Source organism: Cavia porcellus, unplaced genomic scaffold (genome assembly GCF_034190915.1).
Source record: "Cavia porcellus strain 051 isolate PalLab524CR breed Dunkin Hartley unplaced genomic scaffold, mCavPor4.1 scaffold_6, whole genome shotgun sequence".
Lineage (NCBI taxonomy): Eukaryota > Metazoa > Chordata > Mammalia > Rodentia > Caviidae > Cavia > Cavia porcellus.
The window spans coordinates 78737238-78761193 of NW_026947489.1; the positions used below are offsets into that span (position 1 = coordinate 78737238).

General features: G+C 46.8%; 2 protein-coding genes across 2 annotated transcripts in view; both read left to right on the forward strand.

The window, feature by feature from the left end:
• The window catches only part of Blmh (bleomycin hydrolase), a 42042-nt gene extending 33231 nt beyond the window's left edge, over positions 1-8811 (forward strand). The window contains exon 12 of the mRNA XM_003469697.5: positions 7897-8811. Within this exon, the coding sequence (XP_003469745.1) occupies positions 7897-8048 (152 nt within the window). The 3' untranslated portion in view covers positions 8049-8811. The remainder of the gene's footprint in view (positions 1-7896) is intronic.
• An 8783-nt stretch (positions 8812-17594) lies between these two features.
• Positions 17595-23956, forward strand: part of Slc6a4 (solute carrier family 6 member 4) — a 33551-nt gene continuing 27189 nt past the window's right edge. Inside the window, exon 1 of the mRNA XM_063249520.1 lies at positions 17595-18240. Coding sequence (XP_063105590.1) covers positions 17941-18240 — 300 coding nt within the window. The 5' untranslated portion in view covers positions 17595-17940. The remainder of the gene's footprint in view (positions 18241-23956) is intronic.

Sequence of the window (23956 nt, forward strand, 5' to 3'; positions counted from 1 at the left end):
TATATGCTTAGAACTTCACCTAAAGGGTTTACACAAATTGATTTTAGTATGTGTGATATTATGAACAACTACACTGAAGAAAACGAGACACCGTGGTAGCCATTGATGATTTCCTATCATTTTGATTCGAAAGCCAATAATGCTTTTATTCTTGGTTTTGACTGGTTTTAATCTGTTTTCAGTTATTCGATTCCAATATGCATGAAGATAGGGACAGCTGTTTTGAAGAAAACAAGAGACACTATGGTAGCCTTATTGTTTTCCTAGTGTCTGCTCTTGAAAGCCCTGAAGGTTCTCATTATTGTGTTTTGATTGCTTTTATACTATTTTGGTGTGTCTTCACTTACTGTGTGTGAAGGTATAGATCACTATTTCAAAGAAAACAAGAGACATTGTGGTAGCCACTGTTGATTTCCTGCTGTCTTTTTCTGAAATCCAGTGTTAATTGCATTGTTTTACTCTGCTCTGCTCTGCTTTTTTCTGTTTTGTTTTATTCTCTTTAAAATAAAAATTTATTGTGAGAGGGGCTGGGGATTTAGCTCAGCGGCATAAGCGCCTGCCTTGAAAGCAGGCAGTCGTGAGTTCAATCCCTGATACCGATAAAAAGGAAAAAGACAAAAAAAAAAAAAAATTTATTGTGAGTTTGATCCCTAGTACGGATAAATTAAAAATAAATAAATAAATAAATAAAAATTTAAAAACTGGTACAGCAGAGCAGGCAGCAAGTAAGTCGAGGGAAAGACTTTGTGGTTTGGGAGGCTTTAGGAGGGCTGAGGTACAAGCCAGCGTTCCCGTACTCACTTGCTTCAAATGCTGAAAGAAGCAGGAGCACAGGAGGAAGTGACATGGGGACGAGCCTGCGGGAGACTGGAACTACGGGGCCTTCTCAGGAACTTCCAGGCAAGTCAGCTTAAAGAACGTCGTGACTTCCAGTTAGGGCTGCGGCATTTTTGGAAAGCGATGCTGGGAGACCAGCAGAGGACAGAATGGCTGAGGGAAGCCCTTGACGTTTGGAGCCTGATTTGGACAGGTCACGAGGACTGAGGCCATCAAATAATGTGTCTCCCATCCATGGAGCTCCCCAGGAGTGACTAAAGAGCAGCTGTGCCCGAAACACATGGCACCCGTGGCACTTCTGGGATCAGAGAGAAGTCCCTGGAGCTCAGCTTTAGGGAAACAAACCCTTGGAAGCGTTCGGTCCCCAAGAGTGAAGAGTGCACATGTGCACCCAGCCTTGCTGGCCCGTGCTCGTGCGCCCAGAACGGTAGTGGAGAGGCTTTGGGGTCTTCAGTGGAGGGCGGTTCTTAGGGCAAGTCACTGCTCTGAGAGGACTTCGCTGTGGTTTAATGCATAAAAGAAACACAAACCACAACCCCAACAGTCCCTTCCCTCCTGCATTCTCCAGTCCGTATCTTCCCTGGTGCCTTTACCAGGGAAGCAGCATCTTCTGTAGCCTTTGTTTCTGAGAGAGGCCAGCAGTAATATCCTGTTCTAAGAGTATCTCTTCTTTTATCAAGGAAAGGTTCAACAAACATAAATCCACCCTCACCTCAGAGCCAGACTTTATGTTTACTCTGGAGGAAGACAAAGTCTCTTCTCAGATAGCTGTCCAAATAGCAGTCATAATTACAAGTGGTTGTTTTGATTCCCTTCCTCTGGCTTTTTAAAAAAAACCTCCAACCTATTTTGTTATCCATCCTTCTGAATACATGTACATGGAACATAGGTATCTCTGATTGAAAGAGAGCAGTCTCCTCATGAAGGCACTTAGGGACCCAGGGTTCCTGACTCCTAGTGTGGGATTTGTGGGCTGATTTGTGGTTCCTAATAACTAGGGGACCAAGCCCCAGCTAGATTCAATGCTATTATCTGTTCCCAACATCATAATCCATGCCCAGGTCCTTTGTTACTTACTGAGAGCACTGTTGGAGGAAGGGGAGCCTATGGAAAAGCCTCACATTAGAGGTTAAAACCTGAATTGATGTGGGCTTTGCTTACTGTCCATGTAACTTTAGACAATAAAGCCAACCCTGCTTGCTTCAGTGTTAGGAAGATTAAAACCCAAGTATGAGTAATATGTGTGATATTACATTGTAAAATGTAAACTTTCCAGGAGATGTTTTTTGTTGTTGTTGTTTTGGGGTTATGTTTTTTTGGGTATTTTTTTGTTTTTGGTTTGTTTTCATGTTTTTCGGTTTTACTTCATTTTTGTTTTGTCTTTTTGAGACAGAGTTTCACTACACAGTTCAGGTTGCCCTTGAACTCACTTTGTAGCCCAGGCTGGTCTCGAACTCACAGTGATCCTCCTGCCTCAGCCTCCCAAGTTCTGGAATTACAGGCATGAGCCACTATACCTGGCTCTGCAAATAAAATTTTCTAAAAAGGGTCAGTTGGGTCCAAAAGACAATTGATAATCAAATGTATCAAGGAGATTAAATAGAAAATAGGGGATTGATTAAATATATTTTTATTTAATCCTGGATTTGACACTAAAAATTATGATATAGATAAGTTTCTTGATCAAAATGGAAAGCAATTAATTGGAAAAGAAGCATGTAGTGCTTCGTAATACAAGTGTGTGTGATACACAGACTTTTATAGAATGTGTCAAGTTCATGTGTGGAAGCCATCAAAGGATATAGATTAAATTTGAATAAGGCTTATCTTAGGAGATACGTTATAGGCAGCTTTTGAATTTACATTTGTCTTCTCTTCCTCTTTTTCCTCTTCTTACTGTGTTTCTAAAATTTTTTATAATGAGTTTGATTTAATTTAGGTAACTTATTTTAAAAAGCAAAACGGAAAAAAAGGATAGAGATGATACAAAATTTCAAAAAGGGAATTAACACTAGTTAATATATTGCATATTGCTATCTCAGAACTAGTTGTTCAGATTATAAAATGTAGGCACAAAAGTAATCAATCAAACAATGACAGCACAAACTGTCCTTTTTGGTGAACTAGCAGAGATTAGTGGTATAGTTTTCTGTGCGGCATCCGTATACATTTTAGGGAGTGGTGGCCCAGGCCTGTAATCCAGTGCGCAGGGAGGCTGAGACAGGTTACAGTTTTGAGCCCAGCTTGGGCAATTTAGTGACGCAGCAAGACCCTGTCTCAAAATAAAAGACTGAGGCTGCAGCAAGTGCAGAGGCCCTGGAGTCGCGTTCCAGTGCCGTGACAAAGGGGAAAAGAAGAAAGGAAGGAAGGGAGGGAGAAGAGAAGGGAGAAAGGAAAAGAAATACAATATTTTAGAAATTTTGGAGGACACCGTCACCTACGCCATGGTGTAGAGCTATGAGTGTATTGTTGCTTTTAATGTGCATCTGTATTTGTAACATAGTTGTATATAAGAGATACCATTTTTATTTACTTTTATCATGTAAATGCCTTTTCATGGAAAGTGCAGCTCCGTGGTAGGACTGGCCTAGCATGCACAAAAGCCTGGTTCTATCACCAACATCACCAAAAAGGAAAAAAAAACGTTCGCATTGCTCTAGACTTTGCAACTTTATCTTAAATGACTAACGCCCTGGGAGGTGATTTCTCACACTTTAGAGCAAGTTCGGAGTGTAGGCAGGTGCCAGTGAGGCTCTACTCTTTTCTGGGAGCATGTCCTCATGTTAGGCCAGCGGGTGAGATTGGCAGTGACGTAATGAGGTCTGGTGGTCTGGCTGCCGTAGGGTCAGACTGCTAGATGGATCCCCCAGACCAGAACAATAACTTGGTTTTGTCAAGCATTTTAACCACAGATAGTTTGTTAGGTGAAATACTTCATAGAACACAGACAACAAAAAATATAAAATCTGAAGTATTTATGATTCACACATGTACCTTATGTGAGACACTTTGGATGTCAGCAGTCCGGCAGGATTCCAGAAGGCTGCAGCTGGGGAGCTCCTCGGTATGAATCTACCTTACCAGTCTGGAGCTCTATCCATAGACATTGTTTTACCTCTTACAGATAGATCCTACTCTCTGGTTTACAGAATGCCGACAGTATTACCAGCTTCTCTGAGAGACTGTTCATTTAATTTCTTTCTTTTTCATAGAATGTGAATAAGCTACTAAGGTTTAGAGTCTCACAGTCGAATCTTCTCATGTAGTGAGGAACCATTTTACAGAACATCAAGTCACTAAGATGAAGTCCCAAAGACTGCAGAGCAGCATCAAAAGTGTGTTCTTTGTTGGTTAGTTTTTGTTTCATTTGGTCTGCAGTGCTAGGAATTGAACTCAGTCTTCAGCATGCTAGGTAAGTACTGTACCTGAGCTACACTCCAGTCCTGAAGTTTAAATAAGATTACATTTCACCTTAGTTCCTCAAGCTGACTTTCTTTACTCATTGAACTATTTCCCTAAGCATTAGCTTGGGACCTCGCTTCGCTTTCTTTTTCCATTTGCCTTGGGAGTGCTTCGGGCTGGGAGCTGCAGTCTTCCTCCAGTGGGAGAAGCCGGGCACCTGCCTAAGCACAGCCTTCCTGAGTTTCAGACACCGATCCTAATCTTCTCAGTCCGACTTCCAGACAAGCAGTGTCAACAGTTCCAGCAGCCACGGTCTATTATCTACTCAGGGAACAATTACTTGACAGCCACCAGGACTGGAAGGTTTTTGTGGGCACCCAGAGAACTCATATCCTGAAGAGAGACACTGATCAAGGCAGGTCTGTTTGGCAGAGACACTGAAAGGGTGGATTACGATTGATAGGAGGTTTAATTTGTGAAGACTTGATCTGATCTGCTTTTGGAGCAAGATAGTATAGAAGTACTTAGCGTCCATTTTCTTTGGGCATTCTTTGAAGATTCATTTGATTGTATGGTGATAATATTATCATAAGGATACAGAACTTTATTACATGAGTCTGCCTCTGCCCTTCACCTGCCTCACTGCCCAGAGCCACTCTGAAAAGTGTCTGGTGTGCACAGTGGTGGTGATGTTTTGGGGTGTGATGTTGAGCAGACTGGCCCACTTGCTCTCACCTGCTTTGCAGAAGGCAGGTGCTGAGGGTCTTGGGATGCGTGTACTCAGGGTGCACCGGAAGTGGTACTGGGGGGCCTTGGAACATGAGATGTTGAGGTCCTGACTGGCTGACAGAAGCAAAGCCAAAGACTTCATGAATCATCAGGACAGGCCAGAGCCCCAGCCCGTGCTTTTCCTCCCGTGTCTCCTGTTGAGAGAGGAGCCCTGGGGATGTGTGTGTGTATATGTGTGTCAAACCCAGAGCCAGAGGCAGGCTCCACTGCAAGTCCCCAGAATGCTTTTCTCAGGGCACCTGCTTTGAGGGTAAACATGCTATACTAAATCAGGACGAGTGGTCTTGGACTGTGTCAGAGGTAAAAGGCAGAACTGGGCGTAGACGAACTCACAGAGTAGCAGCGTCCTTGTGTTGGATAATCCCCTCTGTCAGCTTAGCCTTCAGAGTGGACTTACCCCGTGCTGCCTTTTTGGTACTTCGGTCAGCCTTTGTGTTAATGCGGGTCCCACAGTGTGGACTGAGTACCTGTGGGTCCCTGGGAACTGTTTTAGGGGTGTACAAGGTCTTCCCCTCACTGACATACCTGTGAGAGGCCAGATCTTCGTTCACTTCAAACTGCAGACTGCAGTGCATTGCACACAGATGCAGCTACAGGAGTCCAGCTGCTCCCGTCATCAGGCCTTGAGATGAAAAATAGCACTACTTTTCTAGCTAAAAACAATGTTTAAATGTTCAAAACATTTATTTACAAAATCACTTTAGTCTGATTTGTACTATAATTTCAGCAGATACAGTGTTTAATGAAAACTGATATAATACGCTCGTCTCTATGGAAAGAGTCTTACTACAAATTGAGTATAAAAGGGATTTCTTTTAATTACATGTAAATTTTAGAAAAACATTATCATTAGGTAGTACTGTTGTAATAAAAATGGAATTACTAAGAATTACTCAGCTAGTGAAATAAAGAGGTGATAAACTGTACTTCTCAAGATCATATTCCAAAAAGTGGGCGTATCTGCTTATGTGAAGAGCCCCTGCCCGAGGACTCTGCTCAGCTGTGACGGACTTCTCGGGGCCTTGTTTCTTTTCCCACAGCAGCCTAGGTTTGGCCCGTCAGCCTACCAGAGTCCTTGCCAATACCTCTCTTCTTACTACCAAAGACCTCACCTGTTTCCAGCAGTGCCGCTTTTTAATTTCCATGTGTGTATTCATTACTGCATGAACATTCTTCTGTGGCTTTCTGTGTCTCCTGCTGGAGAATCAACGGTAAACTAACATGAATAACTTCTGACATTGCAGCCAAAGTATTATACTACACAGTTTCGCTTGTGACTAAAATATAACAGTTGTTTGACTTTCCTTAACAACATACAAATAAACTTTAATCGAGCCTTACAAAACTAGGATTTGTGAGAAGACCTAGTGGAACACGTAAAAATTGTTTTGTTTTATAGATTGTGATTATTTTTAAATTCTTATTTTAAATTGAGATTTTAACTTTGTGCATTTTTGTGGTACTGGGGACTAAACCCAGGACTTCGCTTATGCTGTGCAGATGCTTTACCTCTGAGCTACATCACTAGTCTTTATAGTGAGACAGGGTCTCACTAAGTTGCCCAGACCAGCTTTATACATAATGATCCTCATGCTTCAGCTTCCCATGCTCTGGTTTAATATCTAGCAAGGTAAATATTAACAGAATGTAGCCTTCATAAAGAACTTTTTGAAAGTTCGAGAACTACCTGGCCTCAAGGACCCTCTTGTAAGAAACATCTTATGTCTGCTACCCTTCTCTGGTCTCTTCTCATAAGAAATGAGTAGCACACCCAGGTGTATACAAGTCCTTTCAGAGGAAAGTGGCTCAGATGTCCAATAGATAAGAGGTGCCAGATACAGGGAGGGGGTTTTACTGATTAGAATGATTGCTGGATCCTGTAAGTCCTTTGGTGTGTTTAGGTACACCCTCTGTGCCCTGTATTTCTTTCCTAGCCTAGAAACCCAGTTTTGTTTTCAGCACTTACAATTTACTTCTTCACTTTAATTTTGCTCTTCGTATTAGAAGTGGGTTAGGCAAACATTTTCCCATGTAGGTTTGTTGGAAGTATGCTGCTGAAGGGAATTTGTATTGTTCTGGTATGAGATACAGGTTGATTTTTCCTAATGGGAGGAGACAGGTTACTGGCATAGGTTCCTTTTGTCCTAGCTGAGTTTGCAGCCTGGGGTCTTAGTGCAGCAGCATCTTTCTGATCACTGAGAAGCCTGTAAATTCTGTAGCCTTACAGAGGAGAACAGGCAGTCTGTTTTCCTTATCCTGTCTTGCCTGAGCCTCATTGCAGATTCCTTTCCAATAAAGCACAGACTGGTGGTCACTTGACTCACACAGTGTCATTAGTCAGTGAGTGGCTTGTGTGGGGAAGGTGGTGTGACCCATCAGGACGCCTGCAGGAGCTCAGCTAGTTGCTGTGGGAGTGTGATAGGAAGGGAGAAGAGCCCCTGATGCCGAGAGGGTGGGCCAGCTGAGAATAGAGCTGTGAGCTGCCCTTCTGCCCTGGAGATTCATCTCGGCACAGGGCTGCATGAACAGGATGTGTTTCTAACTACCTGCCAGCATGCAGGGCAGCACTGGCCACCAGCAAGGTAGCAGGCAGTGGAGAAGCACTGGTGTGGCACCGCATGGGTCCAGAATCCCACTCTGATCCTCACCCTTGTCACCTGGACGTACAGGTTATGCCCCATTTTTTTTTTTTTTTTTACCACGTCTGTCTAGGTCATAGAATTGCTGCCCAGACCTGGATTAAATGATACTATATATAAGTTGGAAAGCTGGAAAACACGTTCTGTAAGCAGCATCTGTGCGATGCCGACAGGGCGTCTGCCCTTTGCCCCACCGTCTGAACTCATGCGCTTCCGTTTCCTCCTCCAGGTTACCTGTGCATGACTGACGAGTGGTTCACGCAGTACGTCTACGAGGTGGTGGTGGACAAGAAGTATGTGCCCGAAGAGGTGCTGGCTGTGTTAGAGCAGGAGCCCATTGTCCTCCCGGCATGGGACCCCATGGGGGCTCTGGCTGAGTGATGCCGCCTCCAGCTCTTTCTGCCCCCCATGAACCTGACGTAGCTGCAAACGACAGATCCAGGGACGAAGCCAAAGTTACCCAGGTGACTGTGTGTTCCCCCAGGACACAGTCCTACTCTTAGATTTACAGCCTCTGCCAGGAACCTCTTAGGGAAGTGTGCTTTATGCTGCAACAAAATATTCACAAAGAAGAAAAAAAGGAAAAATGAGAACATGGTATCTACTCTCTCGTCTCCAGCAGCTCCGGGTCTCAGCATTGGAAGGTCCTGGGCGGCTGTTGTAAGAAGACAGGAGAGGATGAGCAGCCGGGGTGTCTGCAGAGGAGCACCCCGTCCCGGCTCCTAGGCCGGCCGGCCGGGCAGGGAGGTGCCTACGCCTTGAGCCCTCAGACCTGCGCGGCCTCGCAGACCGCCGTCCTCCCTGGGGCCAGTCCCGGAATTCAGTGTTTTCCAGGCAATTTCTCGGGCCTCTTACGGCCCAGGAACAGGAGGAGGGTGATCAGGCTGACACGTTCCTTCCTGTACTGAACTGTGGGGTGCAGCTCTGCTTGCCTTGGGTTAAACAGAGGCGTAGAGAAAGTGGGAGAGCAAACAACCAGATCCTTATCATGGTCTCTCTGCAATCGTTAGGGGGCGCTCTAGCCAGGTGGCTTGACTTTGCCTCTGCCCTGGGGGCTGGGGGGCAGGAAAAGGTGGTGTTCGTTCTTTCTGACTAGTTGGTGCTGAGAAGCTTTTGAATAAAACACTTTGCTAAATGAGAATAATTTGGCTTATTTGTCCTGCTTATTAGTTGCAAATGAAAGCAGCCACATCACTTATGTTCTTCAAAGTGAAAAACCGTGAAGCAGGTCAGCGGTGGCCCTGTCAGCCTGTCTGCAGGCCTTCTGAGCCTTCCCACGGGTGCTGCAGAAGCCCACCCCTCTGCAGGGGGCTCCCAGGCTGCACCGCAGGGGCCCTGCGCCCCAGCCGCTTCACCCTTTGCTCAGATAAAACAGTGAAAAAGGACGCACTGTTGGCCTAGAGAGCGTGGATTTTAGTACATCTGGGCCTCAATTTCACTGAAAATAAGCAGAAGCAGAATCCTGATGAGCATTTCGGTTGGTGTCTGTGCCGACTACTACGAGTTTGGCTCCCCAGGAGTCTCTCCAGTTTAGTAGGGAATTGTCTGCCCAGCACTTTCCAAGACAACAGAGGTGCAAGCTTCAACCTAAGTGTTTATAATGTTCCAGTAATTTTGTTCCAGGCAGGATAAATAAATCCATTTCTAGACACATCATGGTAAAACCGCAGAACTGTTTTTTAAAAGCATCCAGGGAGAAAAGCCAGGTAACCTCCAGAGTGAAGACGGTGACAGCAAACTTCTGAGCGGCAACTATGTCCCAGAAGACAGTGACAGGTGTCTTCAAAGTGTCATGAGAAATTGGCTGTGAACCTATACTCAATAAAATTCATTGTCTTTCAAGAAAAGGGGGAAATGAAATGACATTTTCAGAAAAAAAAAAATCCTAAGCTTCCCCCAACAAAATAAAGTGATCTAGTACAAAAAAATTGCTATATATCAAAGAACATAGAGCAAAAAATTGATAACTATGTAAATCATTTAAAGTAACTAAAGCTATGTCTTACAGGGTTCAAAAGGTAAAACTAAAATATACAAAAGGGAGGGAAGGAGGTGATCAGAATATAAGGCCCTTGTGTATAGAAACATGGGTTAACTTTATACTTTGGTATATTAGTAGGTATACTAAAAACTTCTAGATAAATGACTAAAAATAAGCAGAGATAATAGTTTGCAAGCAAGAATAAGTAGAATAACCTGAGTTTGAAGGCATATGCAATGGGGAGGCTGAGGCAGGAGGATCGCTTTGAGTTCAAGACCAGTCTGTGCTATATAGTGAATGCAAGGCCAAGGCTGAACTATATAGTGAGACCCTATCTAAAAAAAAAAGTAAAATAAAACATAACAAAAGACAATAGTCCATAAGAAGACAAGATAGAGGAGGGGAAAAAAAAGGAAGGACCACTACTGTCTCCAAAACAGGATAGTAGAAGTAATCTAAATGTGTCAATAGCTACAATATACATAAATGGATTAAATGTAGAAAAAAAAGCCTTTATCACACATGTGATGGTTGATAACATTGTGTCAACTTAAGTCCAGAAGTTTAAGTCAACAGCTGTCCATCCTGGGATGTAGAAGACTTTCCTTTACCTCTGGGGTGTCAATTGGGGAAGTTTAGAAATGTAACAGAAATCAGCAAGGGGTCAGGTAGGGTCCTTACTCTGTGCAAGAGGAGGGCACCCAGACAGTGTGGGTGTGAAAGGCCCACCAGTGTTGCAAAAGGGCAAAGAAGAAAGACATCCTCGTTCTCTGGAGGACCCCCAGCCTTCCTCTTCAGCTTGGGCTGTCGTCTCCTGGTTTCTGGCGCAGACTGGCTTCCTCCTGGGACTCTGTAGCCTTGGTCGTAGACTCTTCAGTCTGCAGACCCATGGGCCTCCTGATACAGACTTGCATGGAACAGTAAAGTGAGCTCCAGAATTTGGACTGGACCCTTCAGCCTCCAGCGTGCAGAACCCCTCTGCATGCTTCTGCATCTGACTCTGCGGCTGACCATCTTAAACCAATCTTGTCATTTCTTACACATTTGTATATCTTGTGTTACATCTGTTTCTCTAGTAAAACCTGACAGATACGCTAGATTTTTATTTTTTTATTTTTTTTTTTTTTTTTTTTTTTTTTGTTATTTGGTTTTGCTTAAGACAGGGTCTCACTGTGTAGTTCAGGCTGGCCTTGAGTACACTATATAGCCCAGGCTGGGCTCAAACTCATAGAGATCCTCCTGCCTCAGCCTCCGGAGTACTAGGATTACAGATGTATGCCACTATACCTGATTCAAACTGGATTGTAAAAGAAATGAGGCATCTGCTGTTTATAAAAGACATAAGCAATCTAGGATAGTGAAAAAGGATAGAAAAGCTATATCAGACAGACATTAAACAAAATAAGTCTGGTAAAGCTGTATTAATAAGCCACAAAAATCAAGGTGCTCTGAGTGACCAAAGAGACCGTCTAACTCTAGAGTCTGATATTGCATGAACTATGCTGTGAATGGCCTGTTGAGTTGTGCATGGTAGGGGCCCTGGAAAAGCTTTGAGATAAAACCTTCCTGGAGATAAAATCATTACAAAACAATAGGCCTCAATTCTCATGGAAAACATGCTAAATTAGTACCTACACCTCTTAATAACATAGTCATAAAATACTGTTTGAGCAAAATTGAAAAATGGGAAAATATGTAATCCAGCATCGTCCTGGGAGGTTTTAACATCCTTCATAATTCCTGGTAGTTCAGGCAAGCAAGATACCAGGTGAGCATGTAGAAGACTTAAGCATTTAGTAAGGTTGCATAATGGGCAGGTGCAGGACACTGCATCTAGTGACTGTGTGTTCTTTTTGAGCAGTTTCTCAGCAAACCATTCACTAGACAGAGTTAACCTCAGCAAAGAGTGAAGGGATGACCCACACTCCAGCCACAGTGCAATTAGGTGAGAAATCAGAATTAAAAGATAATTAGATAGTAATCCCTATGTGCTTAGAAATGTGCAGTCCAAGAAGAAATCATAAAGAAAATGTAACCTAAGCAATAATATATGTCAAACTTAAGGATGCAGCCAAAGCAGTACTTAAAAATATAGCATGAAAATATTAAAATAATGTTATCAGAATATAAGAAAGGCTGAAAATGGAGCTAAACATCTATTTGAAGAAATCAGAATTCACAAATCTTTGGCAAGACAGAAAGGGAAAAAGCACATATAAAAGGAATTAAAGAAGACATCAGGTTGCTGCAGATATTAGAAAAACAATACTCAAGCTTTGTCAAGAGTGAAGGCATAAATGCATATCTCATGAAAGAAGGCAGAAAACGGCAGTATCTGAAGCTAGAGAGAAAATGGGGTGTTAAAAAATATAGCAGAGCTGAAAATGTTGAATCCTGAGCCAGTGATAAACCCAGTGGCAGACAAACCAATGTACATTGCATAACCCTCTAAAAGTCAGCTGTGGGGCTGGGGGTTTAGCTCAGCAGCATAAGCGCCTGCCTTGCAAGCAGGCAGTCGTGAGTTCGATCCCTGGTACCGATAAAAACCACAAAAAGACAAAAAATAAAAAATAAAAAAAGTCAGCTGTGACCGCATCAGAGAGCGTTACTTACTGCTGGGAGTGGGTCTCCCAGTTGAAGGGTTGAGTGACTATTAGATCCCTCGCTGCTCTGGGCTGTTCCTCTGCCCATCAACCCCTTCTCCATGGAGAAGGAAAAGCCCTTTCCAGGTTGGAAGTCAGGGACAGAGGTGAGGGTCTACACACCAGGAGGGCAGTAAGTGAGCGTTTACATTCTGAAAGCCCTCAGCCATCTGGAGTCTCAGAGTCCTCCTAGCAGATACCAAGTCTTCTCTGAGAAACCTTGATTATCCCAAGAGAAAAGATGGAACAAATGACTATTTTATGACAGATGAAAATATTTTATGAGTCTGGCATAAAGTAAAAAATAAATATGCAAATCTCATCCATAAACGTAGATACAAAAGTAATAAGCCAAATCTAGCTATATTTGGGAAGATAATCTTCACAACCAAATGCTTAATAAAAGCCATTTTTCAAACACAATCAGGACCCAGTGGAGAGAAAGAATGGTGGCTGTGTCTTCTCTGCTGAGGATAAAGGGCAAAGGCTAAACTCTTTGCCAGAGACCTAACTGGGAGAACTGGCCCAGAGGGACAGGCAGGCTAGGGGACGAGAAGGTGTGGGATTGTCCTCTCCATCACTGAGTGACCGTGTCCGCAGAAGGCCACGCCGATGAGCTGTCTGGAAGGTCTCGGCTCTGTGAGTGTGGGTCCAGACGCCAAGGCCTGGTAGGGCACACCCGTCCAGATGTGCTTGTGGCCGTCTGCTTGCTTTGATCCCCAGAGAGCAGCGTAATGCTAACTTGCACTTGAATTCCCTCTCCTCCTGCGGGCTGGGCATGAGCACAGCGGCCAGTGGCTCTGTGGCCGGTCATTTGTTAAGTCAGACTTTTTGAACCCAGATGAGTTCTGTCCCTGCGAGGACAACACTTTCTGAACCTTTGTTCTTCTCACGGAGAATGAGTTTCTCCTCAGGGTGTGCTCCTAACGGGCTGAAAGCTGGCTATAACTACCCGAGACTCTCTTCTTCCCTTTCGAACTGCAGGTGGAAAGGAAGAAAAGGAGGGAGGGGTGTCCACCTCCTACCCACTGCAGGTATTTGGGACAAAGTGGACAAGGGTGTGGAGGTGGGCAGCTCTCCATCCTCTTCTTGCTTGATACAAACAAATCTCACTGCTTCTCCTCTTGAAACCTCTGGCTCAGCAGCACACCCGGAAGTACAGTTGGTCTCTATGCCGTCTCTCTGGCTACCCCATGACAGTTGGTCTTCACTGTTGTAAGTGGCCGGATGGGACAGCTGCCCCGGGGGAGTCCGTGGTGGGAAGGACCAGTGTGCTGGACTTAGAGTGGAAGCACTTGCCTAGCATGGTCAATCCCCAGCACTGAAAAATAAAATAAAATGCCAGCGTGTGTCCATGTCACCAAGCAGGGAGGGACCTATGGGTGCTGCGGCTCGAATGTCTTCAAAACACAAGGCCTTTAAATTCCGCTTAGGTGAATTCACTAGCAAGGACACGTGGCCTCCCGCCCTCCCGCCTCTCCAGACTCAACCTAACCGCTTCCCTTCCTGGCCTCTGCTCTGGCCCACTGCCTGTCCCCAACTTTGTCCCTAGAACGCATCAACCTCAGTCTGGCCTCCACTGTTGGCTCCACCTAGCGCTCTCCCCCAGGTCTTTGCACGCCCGGCTCTCCTCTGCGGGCTGCGGCTCATGCCCCCTCATCTCAGGAGCCAGCCCTTCTCCTCACTCCCTGCAGCTCCTCCACATCAGCCGCTCCCTGTGCTCTTATTGGAGTCTATTTTTTTTCACAGCACTAACTGCTTTCTGAAATTATCTTACTTATTTATATGTTTATTGTCTGTTTTCCCCCCAGTCAATACTCCCTGTCAGCTCTCCAAGGGCAGGAAGTTTGTCTTGCCGCCAGTGTATTCCCAGTGCCCTGCTCCTAATAAATACCAAGAGGTGACTGATGGGATGTGTCCTACATTCCGACAGCTATGATCAATTAGAAGTTTATACATAGAGCTGAAGTGTGCGGCCCTGTACCTGTCTCAGGGCGGATAAGTACCTTGTGGGTCTTCCTATTTTAATGCTTAACGTAAACCTCTGGATTCCACAAAGGCAGCTGGCATGAAGGGAGTAGAAAACAATAAAACCCACTTCACTTTTTCCCTGTTTGAACCCTTCCTGTTTCAAACAGCTTAGCCCAGTGGAAGAAGCAGGGATGTGAACTCAGTCAAACTGACCTTGCTACTTGGAGGCCATGTAAGCCTGGGAAGTCACCTAATGTCTCTGAGCCTCAGTTTCCATACTGCATATAATGAAACACTACTTCAAAATGTGTTCAATATAAAAACTCACAACTTGAAAAAGAGGGAAATGAGTTTACTTTTATTAACATATACAGTAGGCTGAGGCAGGAGGATTGCACTTAGCCCAATTTGGGCAACTTGGCAACTTGATGAGGCCTGTCTCAAAGTAACAATAATAATAACTTTAAAAGGGCTGAGAGATTCAATTTCTATGACTACCAGAGAAAAAACCAACACAGCAAAATATAGCACAAAACTCATATGGTAGAGAAAGGACAAAAGGCAATGCATATAATTTCCTCCTTCAATGTTAAATAAATGGCAGCTTTAAAAAAAAATCTGTTTTCATGAGCTTCTCCAACAGATCTAGCATTGTGCTAGGCCCTCCAGGGGTTAAAACAATGTCTTGTTCTCCAACTGAATCTGTCCGATGATAAATGACTTTCAGCGCACACCACAGAGTTGTGAACAGGCTTGGAGCTAGAGAGGGAGGAGAGGCGTCAACTGGTTTCAGGCTAACTTCTGGCCACAGTGGGTGCGGATATCAAGGGTGAGGGGGAGCAGCTTCCCAAGAGGAGAAGGAGGGGACACTCCCCAGGGATAGAGGCGCATGAAGTCCATGGAAGGGGGAAGCCAGAGAGACTGTTCTGTAATCTCCTGGATGGATAACAACGGAAGTTGCCAAGACAGAGGCAGAGACAGAGAGAGAAATGGCTTTGGGTGCTGAGAGCGGAGGCCCCAAGTTCTCAGCTGTTCTGTCTCTTGTTCTGATTCCAAACAGAGCACTGACTTCACCTCTGGATCCACAGCACCCTGACTAAGTAACACAGACGAAACACCTGCTTCTCTCTCAAGTGAACAGAACTAAGTAAATAAACAAATCATGGCGGTGAGTCTTGTCTTGGGAGTCTGTAGGCCATGAGGTAGGGCTGGGTCCCTAGGAATCGTCAGAGTTCTTCCCTGCTCTGTGAGAAGCCTGGGATTCGTTAGAATGTGCTTTCCCTCTCCTTTCTCCTCCCCACTTTCATAAATAATTTGAAAGGGTGCTGCTTTTAGCTAAGCATCATAGCACATGCCTGTAACCCTGCCAGTTGGGAATTTGACACAGGAGGATCTCAAGTTAGTGGCCTTTCCAGCCCTCAGGCACTGGTTTTGATAGCACCATCTGTGAGAGTAAAAGCCACCTTCCTGATCATTCAGGGACCCTTCTGTCCCCAACCCCAACCCAGCAAGGTCCTCCTGCGGAGTCCTTAGGGCACTTTCCCTCAGATCCCTTTACCTGGCTCCAGCAGGAAGAGCTGCACCTGCACAGTGGCCACCGTGCTGTCCGCAGGCGCAAGCATAGGGTGCTTGGGACAGAGAGCAGAGCCTGCCGCGGAGCTGCCGTGCTCTGCACCAGGTTGACATGAAGTTAGAGCCCTCGTGACCCAGTCATCTTCCCAAGGCTCTGTGTCTGCACACTGCTGCATCCTGGGGATCAAGCTTTCCACGCGTGAGCCTTTGGAGGAGAGAAGCCATGTCCTGAGGGACACCCACCCTAAGTTGGGACAAGGAGGGACGGTAAAACGATGCTCTGCAGGCTGCAGGACAGAGCATCAGAATCTGGGGTCTTGACAGCTAGAAATGCTGACAAAAGAGAAAAGTGGGGCTGTGGGACCATAAGTATGGTCAGAAACACTGGGCGTCAGGTTGTGCAGCCAGGAGAGACACCAGTCTGTTGATGGTGAGGGGATGATGGGGCAGCTGGGGCTAGGGCATCCTTGATGCCCACACTGCAGGAGGAGCACTTGTCCAAAACACTGGTTCAGCCAGGTGTGATGGAGTACACCTGTAATCCCAGCACTTGGGAGGCTGAGGCAGGAGGACTGCCATGAGTTTGAGGCCAGCCAGGCCTACATAGTGAGTTCAAGGCCAACCTGCACTGCATAGCAAGATCTAGTCTAAAAAAAAAAAAAAAAGATTCAAATTTTTGCTGACTTATCAGGGATGTGTGTGAATCTGATGTCCTCTTCTGAGGGCCTCTTGGCCAGCAACAGCCAGGGAAAACATGGCCTGAGTGTCCCAAATGAGGGGAGAAAGGGTGCAGTGGGAGACCCCTCATTACCCACTGCAGGATGGACACCACCAAGGTCACCATTCCACCTCATAGACAAGGCCCCCTAGGGAAGTCCCAGAGGCCACGGTTAAGGGGCCACACAGACATCAGAGGGGCTGAGCCAGGATTGCACCCAGTGCTGGGACTCCATCCCATGCCCAGCGTCCCTCGGGGAGAGCAGTGCCAGGCGACACAGGGCAGCTAGGCAGGAGCAGAGAAAGGCCGGAGCAATGAGGGCAACAAATGAATGAGACTGGGAACGGTGTTAAAGTCACACTGAGACGGCTGGGAAACAGGGTGGCGACCAGAGCCTTTGCCAACCCCAGTGCCCCTACAGCTCGGCCCCCTTGATTCCCGTCTGCCCTGTCCTTCAAAACTGCCATTTACATTTTCGCGGACCTAATGGGCACAGGATTCAACACATCCACTGAAGAGGAAAGGTGCTACAGACCATGTCCATACGAAGGGGAGCCGTGGGGTGCGGACCTGCCCCGCCCACTCCCCGGGGACGTGGCTAGAACAGGAAATGCCCACGCCCACCCGGGATTACCAGCCGAGGGCCCCGCGGGCGGAACGCTCCCGGCGCTCCCTGCAGTCCCAGCCCTGGCTCCTAGGTGGCACCAAAACTTCATCCTGATCCTTCTGGGTTGGGAGCCTCAGCCAGGGCGCAGTTTCCGGGCTGGACGCCCCTAGGTGCAAAAGGGCTGCAGCCTTCCTGGAGCTGCAGACTCCTCGGCGCTGCCTCCTTTCTGGCTTGGATTTAGCCACTTACCCCCTCACCTCTCAGGGGAGAGGTAGGCTGGTCAGCCAAGGCCTGACGTCTCCAAAGCAAGTTCTTGGGGGTAAAATGTGATTTTAGTGAAAAGGCAGTGTAAAAACATTAAATTCACCCTAAGCATAATTGTTTTAAACAATCAAGGCAACCTATGCACATGGTGGTAGACAATGGGCTCCTTTATAAACCCCTCAGACACAGTCCTTCAGCAAACCCCGCGGGCACCGGCGCGCCTGCAGCTCGGCGCTCGCGCTCTCCGGCTGGAATCCGCTTTGAGCGGTGGCCGGTGGACGAGAGGCTCGCGTCCTCCTCGCATTCTGCACGCATTGTGTGCAGCTGCTGGAGGCTCAGGGGACGGAGAACAATTAGACGAGGTCCTTCCGGCCGTGCTCACGCCCCAGCCGCAGAGTTGGAGAAACCCACGGAGGGTGGAGGGCTGCTGAGAAGCCAGGCAGGAGTCTGTGGTCCAGAGGAACTGAGGTGGAGCAGAAGCCGAAATCCACTTCTGGGTGTGTTTGGTAGGGGAGGGAATGCGCATCTGGAGCTGCGCTGCAGTCCCACAAGGCGCGAGTCACCACCCCACTATGGGGGTCCCGCCCCTCCCCCACGCCAGGAGACGCCCCTGCACCCAACGGCGGGGAAGCAAACTTTCTTCGCCTCCAAGTGACGCAAAGATTCTTGAGGAGCTCTTTGGCGGCGGCTATCTAGAGATCAGACCATGTGAGGGGCCGGGAGTACAAATAGTGCGCGCGGGCGCCGGCTCTGCACAGCAGCGCGCGCCCCGGGCTGCGAGGGCGCCAGGGTCGCGCCGCCCCCGCCCGGTCCGGCAGGTGGGTCCGCTCCTCCATCCCGTAACCCCGCTTCTTTCCAGGTGCCGCCCTCTCTCGCAGCGGAGCCGTGGCACAGCTGAGCTCCCGCCCGGTAGGTGAGGGCTCCGCGTCTCGGGGCGTCTTTGTGCCCTGCAAGCCCGGGCTGGGCCAGGAGGAAGACTCGGTCTTAAGCCAAAGTGCAGTCCTGCACTTCGGGGGGAAAAGTTGCCTTCGTTTCAACCCATGTTTTACGTTTGATCATCATTTCGCTGCCATCGCGTGCAAATGGCTTTACGCGTTTGAGCAGGGAGGGTCCTGGTGGACACAGATGCCCAACTACCTAGGGAAACCTTTGAGTGGCACCGACGTGAGCTGAGTTTCGGTGCGCTTGGGTGGTTTCGCTAGCAAAGCTGACGCTCAGACCCTCCCAGGCCATTCAGAATTTATGGCAACTCCTGGGAGCTCTTGTAGGTGGCTGAAGTGTGTGCACGCCCATCCCGTTGCTTGAAAAGTGTGTGCGTTCAAATTTGTTTTGAAAAGCTCTCCGGAGTTAAGGAGCAGATTTCCTTTTACTTTTGTAGGCTAAATCGTTCCCACTCCGGCTGGGAGGAATTCAACCCTGAGAAGGATGGAATTTCTACCAGTCAGATGTTACAAAAGCTTGCATGTATTTTTATGATCAATTTTGTCCAGAAAAGTGAACCAGGTCAATGGATTATTTATGAACCTGCTAGCTCTCATCATAGTAAGATGAGATCAAATATTTAATGTGTTTTGCCTTCTGTTACATAGGAAAAATGTCTAAGAAGGCAACAGTGGGATTTGTGTTTAAGGAAAGGGAGGGGGCTAGGGACAGCATTAGTGTCTGGGTGTGGAGGAGTGGAGGGAAAAACCACAGCTTTCTTCCGGCTGCCACGTGGCTTGCTTTGTATGGTGCTATGGATGCTGGAAGGCTCCGTTTTTTCTGCTACAGACCCCTGGGTGTTGGGGGCTATTCCTGCACAGGTGAGAAGCAGATTCCTCTGCAACTCCTGAGAATTTCTCTCTCTCTCTCTCTCTCTCTCTCTCTCTCTCTCTCTCTCTCTCTCTCTCTCTTTCTCTGTGTGTGTGTGTAAGGGTGTGGGTGGTGTGGGTGTGGATGTGGGTGTGTGATGCTAGGGATTGAACTCAGGGCTTCACACATGCTAAACACATGCTCTACCACTGAGCTACACAAAAAAGAAATGGGTTTGAATATCCAGGGTGCTGGTTGTATCTTTGAAAGCCTTAGATGGACCAGAGTGTCATGAGGACTTCTGATTCATTATAAAGTAGAAAAAGAAAAAGAAAAAGAAAAAACCCAAACCCAGAATGACTTGCTCAATCAGGTCTGGGGCTTTGAAGTAGTTTCAGTCTTGTTCAAGTTCAGAGAGAGAGAAAGAGAGAGAGGAAGACTCCATACTATGGTATCCCATCCAGAAGCTTTCCAGCCTAGACAGTCAAACCCATTTCTTTCAGGCTCTTTAATAAATATACGTGCTAAAGGTAGGAAGGAGGAGACAAAGTGATATTGAGGTATTATTGGAATCAGCAAGATTTCAGAACCACTTGGGAGTGGTTTAGAGTCATCTGAGCATTTTTGATGAAACATGGAAAGGCTTGTCTTAAGAGTTTCACAAATAGGCGGGGAGACCGAGGAATGAGAACACGAGGCTGAAGGGGGATAAGGAGTATGGGTTGGGCTCGTTCTATGGCAGGCTTGCGAAACACTCTGGCTATCCCTGCCAAAGAGCAACACAGGTAATTCCAAAAATCAAACCTTTCCAGGGCAGCTCCTTCTCTTTCATACTTTTAAAGTGGTTCAATTTGAGAGTCCTGGGTACAAGACTGACCAGCGTACATGTGTTTTATTTTGCTCATAGAATCAACAGGACATGATCATGACTTGACTCCTTTCTTAAAGATGCCTTGGTGGACAAAGGGAAAATCATGCAGTATTTTTTTTTTTTTTGAGAAGGCAGCTCAGGAGTTGGTTATTCCAGTAACCTTTGGCTCCTCTCAGTCTCATGATCTTCGGCTCCAAATGAGGAGGGAGCAGCACACACGCTTTACATGGTATCCAAGTCCCCTTCGATTTGTTCTCTGACTGTGGCCTGAACCTCTCTCTCCTTTAAGAAAACAAGCATTATATTGATGGTGCCAAATTGCCTAAGAGCTTGGACTTTTCTCAGGATACTGCTGTCAAATCAGGGTCTTCCAGGGGACCTCCTGGGGTTTCGCTCAAAGCAGAGGCTTTGCACACTCTGACATGTGCTACATCTCAACTGCATGCAATCAACAGGGACTGAGTTTCCAGGTCCCCTAACGCTGTCTGGAAGGCACCCAGGGTGTGGTCTGGGGAAACAGTCCAGGGCATACAGATTTGGATGGTGCTGTTCCTCCTAACCAGACCTGAGCTGCTGCAGACCAGCCACACTCCTCTGAGACCCATGGTGTTCAGTGGTGCAGCCTAAGTGTGCAGACCATCCTAAGCACAGGTTTCTTGGGAAAAATCTGCAAACTTGCCATGTTCTTTTGGGGAGTCAGTTTCTGTGCTGCTGGGAGCAAAATAGCATCCGAAGGAAAGTAAACTGGCATCTTTCTAGGAGAAACCTTGGTGGAAAATAGATGAAACCAGCCCTTAAAAGACACCTGGCATAACTGATCACACCTGAGCAGCATATTGCCTTTCATTTCTAGGGTGGGGACAAGACCCACCATGGGCTGAGCAGCCCCTTGTAGGCAGAGCCCTTCCCACTGACTTCAGTTCACATTCTGCAGTGTGGGTCTTCTCTTCACGGGACACTCCCTCCAGCCTTCCTCTTTTTAGCTCTTGGTGACTAGGAGGATAAATGCTCATTTACTGAATGTCAACATCACACTTTTAAACTGAGCAAGTATTTTCCCCAGCTCCCATCCAACCCTGGGCCAACGAGACTTGATAGTGGGTGTTCAAGCCAGAGGCTCTTCTGTTCCACGACTGGGTGGAACTCCACAGACAGCAGCAGGCTCTGGGCTGCAAAACCGGAGAAAGACATGGAGGTAACATCCCAGGGTCTCCAGAGACTGACAAGGGACAAATAGCAGGGGAAGGCCCCTCGGGAGGCTGAGGTCTAGCTCATGTCATTACTTGAAGTAGAGAGGGTACAAGTGAGTGAAGGGTGATGACAGGACCAGCAGCCACCTGGGAGAGTGGCTTCTCGGGGCCTCAGGAAAGAGCCCCAGGTGACAGGGTGATGGCAGGCTGGAAGGGCAGTCTGTGAGCCTTTGTCAGAGTGCGTTTTTCATGTGGTCCTACAGGGCATAGTTAAAGAGAAAAAGAACACTTATTTCCTTTGTTACTGACCTGCTGAATACAATAAGATAAATTGATTTTTTTTAAAAAGGGCCTAGAATTAGGGACTGAGAGACCAGAATGGGGGTCCTCGCTGACCTGGATGTACTTCCCGGACTCTCAGGACATCACCACCAGCCCTAGAACACACACATCCTGCGCTCCAGGTTCTTTTCTCCCACCCCCTCAAGCTGGTCACAGGCTTGGTGACTTTAAAATACTAGGTTCTCTCCCTCCTTTCGGCGGAAAGGCCCTGGGGAGGAAGAAGCAGGGAAGAGCCTGGCAGCTGGAGAGATAAGCTATTTTGGGTTGACTGGAGATTTCCCAGAACTGGCCTGAGGGCTGGAATTCTCTGACCAATTTTTTTCTTTCAAGAAATTTCAAATGAGAAGTCAGAGGAGTTACTCATTTTCACTGGTTGTTAACTTTTTGCCACATTTATGTTGAAGGTTACACTATAACACGTCTAATGTTTGCATGTGGAACATAGAATTTGATATATTTGTAGTATATAAGGTCATGGATGCAATATGTAGTTTGCACAGCTGTGTATAGTATTTTCCTGATGAACCTCTGAGAGTTTGCAGACAGCCAGCTGCTTTACTCTTCACCTCCATGTGTATCTCGTCAGAGCAAGGACTTTCTCCAGGGTCAGCAGCCCCTTCGTGCACCGGGGAGCAGTATCACCCACGCGGAGCCACTGCAGAATACAGGCTCACTCACATTTCCCTCTGTGGTCTCAGTGATGTCCTTGGAGGCCAATGCAGTTACTTTTTGCCATTGTGCTTTCCTAGGGCTCAGAGTGTTTCTTGTCCTCTCCTGAATGCATAGCTGGGAGCTACATCTATGCTGTGTAATGATGAACAGTTTTTATTTTTAATGACACCTAACACCACGCACGCACATCTGTCTCAGTGATAAGAGCAATTAAAAGTGAGGCACAACGCAAATTTTTAGGTAAAAGCATTACTTGGGAAGGAAAATAAAACAAGGAAGGGCTGGGGATTTAGCTCAGTGATGTAAGTGCCCACCTGGCAAGCGCAAGCAAGGTCATTAGTTTGATCCTCTGTACAAAAACAAAACAAACAAACAAAAAAATCAAAAGAACAGGGAAGGGGTGTGAACTCCAGGAAAAGGCCAGAGGCCAGTTTTTATTAGTTTGCTGGCTGGCTGGGTCTGGTTGATCCATTAGCTCAGTTCTGGTTCTGCAAGGGAACAGTTTGGGGGCTCCCATGAGATGACTGCTTCTGCTCGGGAGTAATCCTTTCGTGGGGTGCTCTGTTTGCAGAGAGGCCCTGCTGGAATCCAAGGTGACCACAGGTTTAGGGCAGTGACTAGAAACATTTAGGCATTGCTCCAGGGGCTGTGGAACAGTAGGTTGTAAAAGCTGGCAGTTGAATGTCCCTGAAATTTTGAGGACACTTTAGTTACTCTTATCTTGGTTCCCCTATCTTGCAGGAGGATGAGATAGGTTAGGTAAATTTAAGGCTAATAAACGTGGCTTTACACAGACACTCCCTAGCTCACTCTCAGAACTGAGCAGGGATTTGACCCAAAGTTTAAAGTAATAAAGGAGACAGATGCAAAATGAGGGCAGAGATGCCGGCTTTATCCTGCTTTTAGTTGCCCGGGCCTCTTTAAGCTCCAGGAAAGACTCATTTGAGCAAACTTGCAAGCAGCTCTCAAGTCCCTGCCTGCCCCACCTCCACTGAGCAACTCACCAGAAAGCACCTTTCAGGATTTCTCCACCAAAGAAGATAGGCACCAACAACACCCAAATCATAGCAGTCTCAAGGCTGAAGAGGTGGCCACGTGTGGTCTCTGTGCCCCCTGACACTGAAATGCCCCTCTTCTAGCACCCAGCTCCTCCCCACCTACTTCCGTTTTCTGTCCCTTGCCCCACTCTGAGAAGTGGGCCCGATTTCCCTTCCCTCTGTTCTTTGCCACTCACCCTCCTCCCTTCCCCCTGCCCCAGGTAAACCCTCTCTTAATGCGCATGTCAGGGACTGGTTTTCCTCTATCCCTGTTCTCCTTCTCTTGAATTCTTCTGTGCATCTTGAACACCTTGAAACACCTTCTGTGTTTCACACAAAAGCAATCTTGTACGGAGGAAAAAGAAAAGCTGTATTTGGAAATGTTTCCATGTGTTTTATTTTGATTTCTCTTCATACATACATTGCATTATTGCATCAGTAAAGTGGTGTTAGGAGCTGTGAGCCAGTCCTGTGGTGCAGCTCAGCGCTGGAGCACTTGCCTATCATGTGCAAGGACCTAGATTCAGCGCTCAGCAGCACACACAAAGCAAAAGAAGGTGTAAGTGACACTCCTAGTCCTAAGACATCGCTCATTTTGTTTGCTAAGTCTCTTTCTTGTTCTTATCCACGT